Source organism: Grampus griseus (assembly GCF_964374135.1).
Source record: "Grampus griseus genome assembly, chromosome: 7".
NCBI classification, from domain to species: domain Eukaryota; kingdom Metazoa; phylum Chordata; class Mammalia; order Artiodactyla; family Delphinidae; genus Grampus; species Grampus griseus.
Window position 1 is genome coordinate 67001535 of NC_139001.1, and position 14451 is coordinate 67015985.

General features: G+C 38.0%; 1 protein-coding gene across 2 annotated transcripts in view; it reads left to right on the forward strand.

The window, feature by feature from the left end:
- The window catches only part of GRB14 (growth factor receptor bound protein 14), a gene marked incomplete at its 5' end in the record, with an annotated part of 125449 nt that overhangs the window by 85210 nt on the left and 25788 nt on the right, over positions 1-14451 (forward strand). For both annotated transcript variants that reach the window (XM_082658992.1, XM_082658993.1), the window contains one exon: positions 12789-12910. In XM_082658992.1, coding sequence (XP_082515118.1) covers positions 12789-12910 — 122 coding nt within the window. The remainder of the gene's footprint in view (positions 1-12788; positions 12911-14451) is intronic.

Consider the following 14451-nt stretch of genomic DNA (forward strand, 5'->3'; position numbering starts at 1 on the left):
GAAGAGTCAAGAGAAAGTTATGGGAAGCCATCTAGACAAGGGTTTTGTTTTGGTTTTCCTTTCTTGGGTGTTGGTGATGATGTCTTATACTACGCTTAGTCCTTGGCAAAACAAAGCTGGTCTTCAGCCACTTTTCACCTCCCTTTTAAGCATTTTTCTTTTCCTCTCAAAGTAATCCATCTAGGCATCTTATATCCTCTTGTTGAACTTTCTCCCTGTTAAGGTCTGTATTTAGTTCAATATCTGCACTTTAAAAAAACACAAATTTTGGGACTTCCCTGGTGGTGCAGTGGTTAAGAATCTGCCTGCCAATGCAGGGGACACGGGTTCGAGCCCTAGTCTGGGAAGATCCCACATGCCACGGAACAACTAAGCCCATGCGCCACAACTACAGAGCCTGTGCTCTAGAGCCCGTGAGCCACAACTACTGAAGCCCGTGCGCCTAGAGCCCGTGCTCCGCAACAAAGAGAAGCCACCACAATGAGGAGCCCACGCACCGCAATGAGGAGTAGCCCCCACTCACTGCAACTAGAGAAAGCCTGCGTGCAGCAACGAAGACCCAATGCAGCCAAAAATAAATTTAAAAATAAGCTAATTTTTAAAAAACCACAAATTTTCTGTAAGATGTGAATAGCTGATAATCAGGCCTCTTAGGGTTCTTTCGGTTATTTATTTATTTATTTTTAAATTTTATTTTATTTATCTTTTTATACAGCAGGTTCTTATTAGTTATCCATTTTATACATATTAGAGTATACATGTCAATCCCAATCTCCCAATTCATCAAACCACCACCACCCCCTGCCACTTTCCCCACCTTGGTGTCCATATATTTGTTTTCTACATCTGTGTCTCAATTTCTGCCCTGCAAACCAATTCATCTGTACCATTTTTCTAGGTTCCACATATATGCATTAATATACGATATTTGTTTTTCTCTTTCTGACTTACATCACTCTGTATGACAGTCTCTAGATTCATCCACGTCTCTACAAATCACCCAATTTTGTTCCTTTTTATGGCTGAGTAATAGTCCATTGTATATATGTACCACATCTCCTTTATCCATTCGTCTGTCGATAGGCATTTAGGTTGCTTCCATAACCTGGCTGTTGTAAATAGTGCTGCAATGAACATTGGGGTGCATGTGTCTTTTTGAATTATGGTTTTCTCTGGGTATATGCCCATTAGTGGGATTGTTGGGTCATATGGTAATTCTGTTTTTAGTTTTTTAAGGAACCTCCATACTGTTCTCCATAGTGGCTGTATCAATTTACATTCCCATCGACAGTGCAAGAGGGTTCCCTTTTCTCCACAGCCTCTCCAGCATTTGTTGTTTGTAGATTTTCTGATGATGCCCACTCTAACTAGTGTGAGCTGATACCTCATTTTAGTTTTGATTTGCATTTCTGTAATAACTAGTGATGTTGAGCAGCTTTTCATGTGCTTCTTGGCCACCTGTATGTCTTTTTTGGAGAAATGTCTATTTAGGTCTTCTGCCTATTTTTGGATTGGGTTGTTTGTTTTTTTGATATTGAGCTGCATGAGCTGTTTATATATTTTGGAGATTAATCCTTTGTCAGTTGATTCACTTGCAAATATTTTCTCCCATTCTGAGAGTTGTCTTTTCATCTTGTTTGTAGTTTCCTTTGCTTTGCAAAAGCTTTGAAGTTTCATTAGGTCCCATTTGTTTATTTTTGTTTTTATTTCCATTACTCTAGGAGGTGGATCAAAACAGATCTTGCTGTGATTTATGTCAAAGAGTGTTCTTCCTATGTTTTCCTCTCAGAGTTTTATAGTGTCCGGTCTTACATTTAGGTCTCTAATCCATTTTGAGTTTATTTTTGTGTATGGTGTTAGGGATTGTTCTAATTTCATTCTTTTACATGTACCTGTCCAATTTTCCCAGCACCACTTATTGAAGAGACTATCTTTTCTCCATTGTATATCCTTGCCTCCTTTGTCATAGATTAGTTGACCATAGGTGCGTGGGTTTATCTCTGGCCTTTCTATCCTGTTCCTTTGACCTATATTTCTGTTTTTGTGCCAGTACCATAGTGTCTTGATTACTGTAGCTTTGTAGTATAGTCTGAAGTCAGGGAGTCTGATTCCTCCAGCTCCATTTTTTTCCCTCAAGACTGCTTTGGCTATTTGGGGTCTTTTGTGTCTCCATACAAATTTTAAGATTTTTTGTCCTAGTTCTGTAAAAAATGCCATTGGTAATTTGATAAGGATTGCATTGAATCTGTAGATTGCTTTGGGTAATACAGTCATTTTCACAATATTGATTCTTCCAATCCAAGAACATGGTATATCTCTCCATCTGTTGTATCATCTTTAACCTCTTTCAACAGTGTCTTATAGTTTTCTGCACACATGTCTTTTGTGTCCTTAGGTAGGTTTATTCCTAGGTATTTTTTTCTTTTTGTTGCAGTGGTAAATGGGCGTGTTTCCTTAATTTCTCTTTCAGGTTTTTCATCACTAGTGTATAGGAATGAAAGAGATTTCTGTGCATTAATTTTGTAGCCTGCAACTTTACCAAATTCATTGATTAGTTCTAGTAAGTTTCCTGGTGGCATCTTTAGGATTCTCTATGTATAGTATCATGTCATCTGCAAACAGTGACAGTTTTACTTCTTTTCCATTTATATTCCTTTTATTTCTTTTTATTCTCTGATTGCCATGGCTAGGACTTCCAAAACTATGTTGAATAATAGTGGTGAGAGTGGACATCCTTGTCTCTTTCCTGATCTTAGAGGAAATGCTTTCAGTTTTTCACCATTGAGAATGATGTTTGCTGTGGATTTGTCATATATGGCCTTTATTATGTTGAGGTAGGTTCCCTCTATGCCCACATTCTGGAGAGTTTTTATCATAAATGGGTGTTGAATTTTGTCAAAAGCTTTTTCTGCATCTATTGAGATGATCATATGGTTTTTATTCTTCAATTTGTTAATATGGTGTATCACATTGATTGATTTGCATATACCGAAGAATCCTTGTATCCCTGGGATAAATCCCACTTGATCATGGTGGATGATCCTTTTTTTTTTTTTTTTCGGTACTCGGGCTTCTCACTGTTGTGGCCTCTCCCATTGCGGAGCACAGGCTCTGGACGCGCAGGCTCAGCAGCCATGGCTCACAGGCCCAGCCGCTCCGCAGCATGTGGGATCTTCCCGGACCGGGGCACGAACCCGTGTCCCCTGCATCGGCAGGTGGACTCTCAACCACTGCGCCACCAGGGAAGCCCAATGATCCTTTTAATGCGTTGTTGGATTCTGTTTGCTAGTATTTTGTTGAGGATATTTGCATCTATATTCATCAGTGATATTGGTCTGTTATTTTATTTCTTTGTTGTATCTTTGTCTGGTTTTGGTATCAGGGTGATGGTGGCCTATAGAATGAGTTTGGGAATGTCCTTCCTCTGCAATTTTTTGGAAGAGTTTGGGAAGGATGGGTGTTAGTTCTTCTCTAAATGTTTCATAGAATTCACCTGTGAAGTCATCTGTCCTGGACTTTTGTTTGTTGGAAGATTTTTAATCACAGTTTCAATTTCATTAATTGTGATTGGTCTGTTCATATTTTCTATTCCTGGTTCAGTCTTGGAAGGTTATACCTTTCTAAGAATTTGTCCATTTCTTCCAGGTTGTCCATTTTATTGGCATAGACTTTCTTGTAGTAGTCTCTTAGAATGCTTTGTATTTTTGCTGTGTCTGTTTTAACTTCTTTTTCATTTCTAATTTTATTGATTTGAGTTCTCTCCCTCTTTTTCTTGATAAGTCTGCCTAATGGTTTATCGATTTTGATTATCTTCTCAAAGAACCAGCTTTTAGTTTTATTGATCTTTGCTATTGTTTTCTTTGTTTCTATTTCATTTATTTCCTCTCTGATCTTTATGATTTCTTTCCTTCTACTACCTTTGGGTTTTGTTTGTTCTTCTTTCTCTAGTTCCTTTAGGTGTAAGGTTAGATTGTTTGAGATTTTTCTTGTTTCTTGAGGTAGGCTTGTATTGCCATAAACTTTCCTCTTAGAACTGCTTTTGTTGCACCACATAGGTTTTGGATCATCGTGTTTTCATTGTCATTTGTCTCTAGGTATTTTTTGATTTCCTCTTTGATTTGTTCAGTGATCTCTTGGTTATTTAGTAAAGTACTGTTTAGCCTCTGTGTGTTTGTGTTTTTTACGTTTTTTCCCTGTAATTGATTTCTAATCTCATAGCGTTGTGGTCAGAAAAGATGCTTGATATGATTTCAGTTTTCTTAAATTTACTGAGCTTGATTTGTGACCCAAGATGTGATCTATACTGGAGAATGTTCCATGCACACTTGAGAAGAAAGTGTAATCTGCAGTTTTTGCATGGAATGTCCTAAAAATATCAATTAAATCTATCTAGTCTATTGTGTCATTTAAAACTTGTGTTTCCTTAGTAATTTTCTGTTTGGATGATCTGTCCATTGGTGTAAATGAGGTGTTAAAATCCTCCACTATTATTGCGTTACTGTCGATTTCCTCTTTTATACCTGTTAGCAGTTGCCTTATGTATTGAGGTGCTCCTATGTTGGGTGCATATATATTTATAATTGTTATATCTTCTTGGATTGATCCCTTGATCATTATGTAGTGTCCTTCCTTGTCTCTTGTAACATTAAAAGTCTATTTTATCTGATATGAGTATTACTACTCCAGCTTTCTTTTGATTTCCATTTGCATAGAATATCTTTTTCCATCCCCTCACTTTCAGTCTGTATGTGTCCCTCAATCTGAAGTGGGTCTCTTGTAGACAGCATATATATGGGTCTTGTTTTTGTATCCATTCAGCAAGCCTGTGTCTTTTGGTTGGAGCATTTAATTCATTCATGTTTAAGGTAATTATCGATATGTATGTTCCTATGACCATTTTCTTAATTGTTTGGGGTTTGTTTTTGTAGGTCCTTTTTTTCTCTTGTGTTTCCCACTTAGAGAAGTTCCTGTAGCATTTGTTGTAGAGCTGGTTTGGTGGTGCTGAATTCTCTTAGCTTTTGCTTGTCTGTAAAGCTTTTGATTTCTCCATTGAGTCTGAATGAGATCATTGCCGGGTAGAGTAATCTTTGTTGTAGGTTCTTCCCTTTCATCACTTTAAATATGTCATGCCACTCCCTTCTGGGTTGCAGAGTTTCTGCTGAGAAATCAGCTGGTAATCTTATGGGAGTTCCCTTGTATGTTATTTGTCATTTTTCCCTTGCTGCTTTTGATAATTTTTCTTTGTCTTTAATTTTTGGCAATTTGATTACTATGTGTCTTGGCATGTTTCTCCTTGGGTTTATCCTGTGTTGGACTCTCTGTGCTTCCTGGACTTGGGTGGCTATTTCCTTTCCCATGTTAGGGAAGTTTTCGACTATAATCTCTTCAGATATTTTCTTGGGTCCTTTCTCTCTCTCTTCTCCTTCTGGGACCCCTGTCATGCGAATATTGGTGTGTTTAATGTTGCCCCAGAGGTCTCTTAGGCTGTCTTCATTTCTTTTCATTCTTTTTTCTTTATTCTGTTCCGCAGCAGTGAATTCTACCATTCTGTCTTCCAGGTCACTTATCCATTCTTCTGCCTCAGTTATTCTGCGTTGATTCCTTCTACTGTATTTTTCATTTCAGTTATTGTATTGTTCATCTCTGTTTGTTTGTTCTTTAGTTCTTCTAGGTCTTTGTTAAACATATCTTGCATCTTCTTGATCTTTGCCTCCATTCTTTTTCTGAGGTCCTGGATCATCTTCACTATCATTATTCTTAATTCTTTTTCTGGAAAGTTGCCTATCTCCACTTCATTTAGTTGTTTTTCTGGTGTTGTATCTTGTTCCTTCATCTGGTACATAGCCCTCTGCCTTTTCATCTTGTCTATCTTTCTGTGAATGTGGTTTTTGTTCCACAGGCTGCAGGATTGTAGTTCTTCTTCCTTCTGCTGTCTGCCCTCTGGTGGATGAGGCTATATGTAAGAGGCTTGTGCCGGTTTCCTGATGGTGGTGGGTAGAGCTGGCTGTTGCTGTGGTGGGCAGACCTCACTAAAATTTTAATCCGCTTGTCTGCTGATGGGTGGGGCTGGGTTCCCTCCCTTTGGTTTGTTTGGCCTGAGGCGACCCAACACTGGAGCCTACCTGGGATCTTTGGTGGGGCTAATGGCGGACTCTGGGAGGGCTCACGCCAAGGAGTACTTCCCAGAACTTCTGCTGCGAGTGTCCTTGTCCCCACGGTGAGACACAGCCACCCCCGCTTCTACAGGAGACCCTCCAACACTAGCAGGTAGGTCTGGTTCACTCTCCTGTTGGGTCACTGCTCTTTCCCCTGGGTCCCGATGTGCACACTACTTTGTGTGTGCCCTCCAAGAGTCGAGTCTCTGTTTCCCCCAGTCCTGTTGAAGTTCTGCAATCAAATCCCGCTAGCCTTCAGAGTCTGATTCTCTAGGAATTCCTCCTCCTGTTGCCGGATCCCCAGGTTGGGAAGCCTGACATGGGACTCAGAACCTTCACTCCAGTGGGTGGACTTCTGTGGTATAAGTGCTCTCCAGTTTGTGAGTCACCACTCAGCAGTTATGGGATTTTTATTTTATTGGGATTGCGTCCCTCCTCCCATCTTATTGTGGCTTCTCCTTTGTCTTTGGATATGGGGTATCTTTTCTGGTGAGTTCCAGTGTCTTCCTGTTGATGATTGTTCAGCAGTTAGTTGTGATTCCGGTGCTCTCTCAAGAGGGAGTGAGAGCACATCCTTGTACTCTGCCATCTTGAACCAGTCTCTCTTTGGGTTATTGTAGCATTAATCCTTTAACATAATGAGACTTGGTTGGGGGATGGTATTTATGACAGAACATCTAAATGGGGATGGTGATATATAAATGTAAAAAAATTATTTAATATTTTCAAAAGCCAGATTCTGTAATAAGTAAGTTGTATCTCCATTACGAGATGAGTATAAGAGGTGAAAACCTGTAGCTGCATTTGATCCTCTGGATTTTGATTTTTACATGTTTTCTGAATTTTCAACAGAATAGTGCCAGAAATCTTCTTTGAAGGAATGGGAAATATGTCTTTTGCTTTCCCACTTACTCTAGTTTTAGCCAGCTTTATTTGAAGACATTTTTCTGCTTAAGATTACCAGGCTATTTTCCTGATGCTAGTAATTGCATTATTGAAATATTTGGTGTTATAGTTCTATGAAATTTTCTGCAAATATTGTATCCCTTATTTTTTCATTGTAGATTGGTATGCTGGGCTTTATTTGTGTGTAGCCAACAAAACCCCAACTAGACTGCTGCTTTTTTTTGTGACTACACATATTACACTAGTTTTTTTGTGACACATTTGTCATAGCTGGTCAAATGCAGCTTGGTTTTTCCATTCTTTGTTTTATTTTCTTTTTTGATGTAATCCAAATTCAAATGATTTATGTTACTTTCATGTGAGGTTAAGATTGATAATAATTTGAAATATTGCCTGTTAAATTCTTTCCCCTTACACTCAAACTGTGGTGGTTTGTTTTCAATTAATTAGCAAATAGTTATCGAACACATTTCAAGATAAAAGAATTTGAGGCAATCAAATTTTGAGAACTGAGGAATGTGAAAGAGATGTGAGCTGATACAGAAAGAATGAGTAGGATATACACAGGGGATGCCCTTCCAGTGGGAACTGTAGTGAAGGCAGAGGCAGTGCTGTGCAGAGGAAGGAGCAGAGACTTGGGGTCAGACATGTGGCAGGCATTCAAACCCTGAGACGTTTGCTATCTGTAAAATGGAAATCGAATTTGCTCTTTAGGTTATCCTCTTAAGTTTCCTAAGGCTGCTGTAACAAATTACTGCTAGCTTAAACCAATAGAAATGTCATCTTTTAACAGTTCTGGAGGTGAGAAGTCCAAAATTAATTTCACTGGGCTGAAATCAAGGTGTTGGCAGGGCCACACTCCTTCCAGGGGCTTTATGGGGAGGCTGTTCCTTTCCTCTTTCAGCTTCTGGTGGCTGCCATTATTCCTTGGCTTGTGGTTACATCACTTGAGTCTCTGCCTCTGTGGTCACATTGCCCTTTCCTCTTATTTCTCTGTCAGATCTCCTTCTGTCTCCTAAAAGCATACTTGTGTTTGGATTTAGGGCCAACCTTTGTAATCCTGGATAATCTCCTCATCTTAATATCTTTCAGTTAATGACACCTGGAAATGCTTTGCCATATAAGGTAACATTTAGATTCCAGAGATTAGGACCTGATGTCTTTGGGGCCATATTCAGCTTACTTCAGATACTATAAGAATTAAATACAGTAATGAAAAAGGTCTCAGATTGAGATATGCAGAGATGTAACTTCCTTTATTTTTATAACTTGAATTAATTTCTAACTCTGAGTCTCCTTGACCTCTTAATGGCAGACAGTTTAATCTTCTGTTACTGGTTTGCTTTATGGATTGTTATAGTCTTGTTGGGGTAAATAATCAATTCAGGTTATATAAATGAGTTACATACAGGTTTAAGATACACTCAGTTGAAGGTTAAGACCTAGTTTCACTCTTCCAACACTCTGGTGGGGCATTTAAGTCCCAGGAAGGGTATTTGTCTAACTTCTATCCAACTCTTCTCTTCGTGTTCTAGAAACTCTTATTTCTCTCAAGCTTATTGCCTGTATCATAAAGCCCCCTAAATTCATGGTCTTATTTTAGCCCTTCCACACTTCTTCTGGAGAACTTGGTTCTGCAGTGCTCTTTCCTCATACTTGGATGCTATGGACTCATCTTCCTCAGCATTGCACTTAGCTGTTGCTTTTCCGCCATGTTAGATGCAAGGCTTCTACTTGAGGGTAGAAGCCTCCTAAGGCTACTCTTCGGTGTGAACCACACACCACCATTAAACTTACCTGGGATTTTATTAGCAACAACTGCTCATCCTGAAAGGGTCCTAGTTCCAGAAGGGGCAGGATATAGGGTCACTGTGACCTAAACCATCCAGTTACTATCTAGCCTCCTCTCAGGCTCCACTCCACCCTTTCCTCCACTAACCCCTTAATTGCAGATCCTTTCCCAGAGGACAGAGGGTACATCCCTGTATGAGTCAGTGGAGGACTGGCTGGCCATTATTCTCCCCAAGTGATCATATTTGTCAAAGATTGATAAAGTCTAATTTGATGCTCAAAAGTAAAGAAAGTGCATCTCTGTCATTTTTTCCTCTCTGTATAGTTTATCTTCAGGGCAGAACATGTGCTGTTTCCTTAGTGGTAGAGATGGGTGATGGGTACAGTGAAACACAGGTTGGTAAAACAAATAAGCAGACATATTGCTTAATACCTTGCAATTTTCTCCCACTGTGGTTGCAATAAATACAGATACAGTACGTAGCACATAGTATATTTAATAATGTGAACCTATGCTTCATAAGGTTGAAAATATCAGTTGGGGTTGTGTGAGAAGTAAACAAAAGTAAGGATAATGAAGATTGTTAGGGATGCAACTTCCCACTTGATATCTCGGTGACTGCTGGATCTCCCTGCAAACTGCTTCTCTTACAGTCTTCTTAGCTCATTAATGGCAGTAGTCCTTCCAAATGCTTAAGCCAGGAATCTTGGTGTCTTCCTTCACTGCCCCCTGTCTTTCACTCCACATCCAATTTGTCAACAAATCCTGTTGGCTCTACCTTCAGAATACATACACACAGATTCTGTCTACTTCTTACATGCTGCCACTCTCATCCAGGCCACATCATCTCCCCTTGTTAATTGCAATATTCTGCTAGATGGTCTTCCTGTTTCTACCCTTAAGCCTTTTGAAATCAATTATCCACTCAGCATCCAGTGTGATCCAATGAAAACGTAAGTCAGCTCATAGTAGTCTTATGTTCAAAATGGATTCCTTTCCCTTGTGCCCTCCTTTTTCCCTCCTCCCTGATCCATTTTTCTCTGTAGTGTTTATTGCCACCTTTTAAGATTTACGTGATTTATTGTCCCTGTCTTCCCATTAGAATTGAAGCTCCATGAGGCAATGACTTCTGTCTTGTTCACTACAAAATTCCAAGCCCCACAATGACTGTCTGACACATGGTAGGCCTTCAATAAATATTTGTCGAATGGACAGATGAATGAGTAAGTTAAAACTGCCAGACTATATGGATTTATCTCATAACAAGTAGGAAGTGGACAAGTGTTTGAGTGGGGGTCACATTGATACAAATGTTTTATGAGGTTTCCTGTGATATCAGGATCCAGGTTGGATTGGAAGAATGAGAAAGACAGAGGTTTGGAGATTATTTAGGAAAAAGTGAAGGTCTAAATGGGAATGGTGATAGTGGGAGTGGGTTGGGGGTTGTTGGGTGTGTGAGAGACACTCAGACAAAGAGTCTGATATCTGGGGTAACAACTGGAGGATATTGGAGTGGACATAGAGAAAGTTGTAATGGACATTGGAAAATTTAGGAAAAAGCAGTTTGAGAGAGAAAAAGGAAGATACTTTGTTTCATTTTTTTACATTTTTTACAAATTTTGGTAGAATGCATGTAACATAAAATTTACCATTTCATTCATTTTAAGGGTAAAGCTCACTGGCATTATGTACATTTATTTATATTTATATTGTTGTACAACCATCACCCCCATCCACCTCTAGAACATTTTTATCTTCTCATACTGAAACCCTGAACCCATTAAACAATAACTCCTCATTCTTCCCACACCCTGGTCCTTGACAACCACCATTCTACTTTGTGTCTCTGTGAATTTGTCTGCTCTAGGTACCTCATGTAAATGGAATCATATAATGTTTTTTCTTTTGTGTCTGTCTTATTTTACATAGTGTAATATCTTTAAGGTTCATCCATGTTGTAACATGTGTCAGAATATCATTCCTTTTTAAGGCTAAATATTCCACTGATGTCTTTACTACATTTTGTTTATCCATTCATTTGTTGATGGACATTAGGATGTTTTTACTTTCTGGCTATTGTGAATGATGCTACAATGGACATTGATGTACAAGTATCTGTTCCAGTGCCTGCTTTCACTTCTTTTGGTTATGAACTCAGAAGTGGAATTGCTGGAATTGTTTAATATTTGGAGGGACCACCATACTGAACTTTGGTTTTAGACAGATTATGTTTGAAGTGGTGGAAAGTCTAGCAGTTAGGATTGGAGTGCTAGTGAAAGCAACTGTAGCTGGAGATTTCACTTCAGGGAACTTGACAGACATAATGGCTGAGGAGGGGAGAGTTAATTAGTTGAGAGAAGAGAAAAAAAAAGAGTCCAGCCAAGGACTGCATCTTAGGTGGGAGAAGGAGCTACAAGAGCTAGTCAATGAGACCGAAAAAGAGCAATCTGAATTAGGAACAGAACCCGGGAGTGCTGATACACACTTAGCTCCAACTCATTCTTATTCATATATTCATTCAGCACTCTTACAAGAACTCCCTTTCAGATGAATAAGCTTCTATTTAAGTGTGACATTACTTTCAAGGGTTTGGGTGCTGCAGGTCACAGATTACTCCTGAGTGTTGAATTTCTGAGACATAGGTACTTTTCAAAAAGGTCCTAGAAGCACCTAAAAAAGCAGGGGATTTCTATATTTCTTGTTTGGCTGTTCTCCATTTCTTATTTTGCATTAATAATTTCACAGTCACTTTTCTTTAACCTTTTATTGAAGTATGACATACCTTAACATAAGTGAACAAAGGTGGACAACTTGGTGAATTCTCAGATATTGTTTCTACCTGAGTATCCAACACCCAGATTAAAAAACAGAATATTTCTCACCCCCAGTGGTTCCCTCATGCCCCTGCTCAGTCACCCACTATCCCTATTATCTTGATTTCTAACACCATAGATTTATTGTATCTGTGTTGAACTTATATAAGTGGAATCATGTAGTATGTACTCTTTGTGTCTGACTTCTTTCATTTAGTATTATGTTTGTGGAATTCATCCATGAAGTTGTGTTTTACTGTAGTATATATTCCATTGTGTCCTTTACACAGTTTATATATTCATTCTCACGTTGATAGGCATTTGGGTAGTTTCCAGTTTGGGGCTATTATGAATAGTACCGCTATGAACATCACAGTTTCTTACTAAAATAGGAAATCTGCATGGTATGTTCACCTCTTTAAAGTTGCCATTGCTTTTTTCATTTAAGTGCCTTTCCTCCTAAGTGCCTTCCCACCCTGCCTAATTATCTTCATTGGTAATACAAACTACATTTGCCTGAACACTAGTTTTGAAAGTAAAAAGTGCCACAAGAAATCAGGTTTCTTAAAAAATTGTATGTCCTTGCATTAAAATTTTCTTTTTAAAGCATTTATTTCAGTTTTTCTCAACTATCCAGATTATGTGTCTTAAACGCATAGTGAACCTGTCAAATTTTTTCAGCTCTTAATGGGATGAATTGTTCAACCTTGAGGCAAATATTTTAATTTTGGCACCATGATGAGTCGGAGAAAAAGAATCGTTCCCATATTCTCAATGCAGTTTTGTTATCAAACTTATAATTTACATAGCAATAAAAGGAGACTGAGAATTAGTAAAAAGTGCGTTGTGATATTTTATGTCATTTTTCTCTTCGGGTTACAATCTGCTTTGGTATAAAAATCAACATTACTAATTCAACATTAATGAAAATTTTATCAATCTGATTATTCCAGAATTGAGTTGAAATTTTCTATGTTTAATAAAGATACGTACATAATATATTTTATATATTTGTATGGATATATACGTCCCTATGTTTATTTGTCTACCTACCTGTCTATCTTTCTATCCATCCATCCATCCATCTATCTGTTGACATGCTCACTGGAACATTCTTTACAGAAAGAACAATAGAAGACCACGAGCTGGTGATTGAAGTGCTATCTAACTGGGGAATGGAAGAAGAAAATAAGCTATACTTTAGAAAAAATTATGCCAAATATGAATTCTTTAAAAACCCAATGGTAAGTGAAATCCCTATTAATAGTTATAGAAAATGAATGAGTTTAGTTAAATTTTATTTTATTTTATGTGAAGAAAAATATCACTATGGATAAAATACAAGTCCCTATTTGGTAAACTGTAGGTAAGAATTCTGGCCCTTTAAAATTATAGTCACACTTCTTCTTACTCTAACAATGATTAGCCAACATCATCACAGAAGTTCATATACATGGTTTTGGGGAACTACTGCTTCTTTTCTTGCTTTTTAAGAAAAAAAACTACATTTGATTTGGAGAATTATTAGATATCTCCAAGCAGGTTCCAAAATATTATGGTTTAACTCTTTTCACAGAATTTAGGAAATTAAATAAGAAAAATTCTAAAGGAAAAACAGATTGATGTTTGTTGGGAGTGTTGAAACTTAGCCAGAAGTTTAGATTGACATGCATCTTGCTGTTCCAAACTATTTTGTTTTCAGTGCAATAATTGAGCTAAGTAGAAATGAGATAAAGACCAGTGCATTATCTAGTAACTAGTAAATACTACTTTCATTGTAGTTCTTTTTAAAAGAAAGTAAATGTATGTCACATTCTAATGAAGACTAGTGATCTAGAGAAGTCAGAATAGCCTCTGGGCTCATTATTTTAAATTGTTTTTGACGCTGCAGCTGTAGCATATTTTTACACTAAGTTTTGGATAATTGGATTGAAATGATACTTTATGAAAAATATCTGATACACACCATAATAGAATATTTTCAAACCCTGAAAGACCTCTTACGCTCTCTTTTATTTGAACTTATTAATAGAAACATAGTGGGATGATCTTTGATAAAGAAAATACGAGTCCTAATAAAAATTAAATAGAATTAGAATTAGAAAGGAAACTGTTTTCTTATTATGAATCTTTATTAAAAGCAAGAATTTAAAAGTCATAGTTAAAGACATAGGGTTTAGTGCTCATTTTTAGTTGTTTTTTTTTTTAAATTTATACAAGGCTATAGATTCATTTTGTAGACTTAGAGTAGTGGTTCTCAACTGGGGGGTGATGTGGTAATGTCTGGAGACATTTTTGGTTGTCATACTGGGGGGATGGGGGTGCTGCTAGTGGGTGGAGGCCAGGAATGCTCTAAACGTCCTGCAATGCACAGGACAGTCCCCCCAACACAGCATTATTAGACCAACATTAATAGAACTACGCTTCAAAAGCCCTGTCCTAAAGGAAGTATAGTGGCATACATTTTCCTAAACTTGCCTGATCATAAAAACTCCCTGGGGAAGGGGATAGTGGTTGTTAAAAATACAGGATCCAGGTCCTACCCTGACCTACTGAATCAGACACTCCAGGAAAGAGGCCTCGGAATTCCTATTTTTAAACAGCTTTCCTGGGTGAATTTTATGATTAAACAGGTTTGGAAAGATAGTGGGTGGACAAGACTGTCATTTTAGCTCCCTGGCCCTCTAGTTTAACTCCTTGTTCCTCTACTCTATGGGCTGTGACCTTGGGTATATATATATCCTTTACTTCTATGAGCCTTGACTTTATAAAATGGAGCTGATAG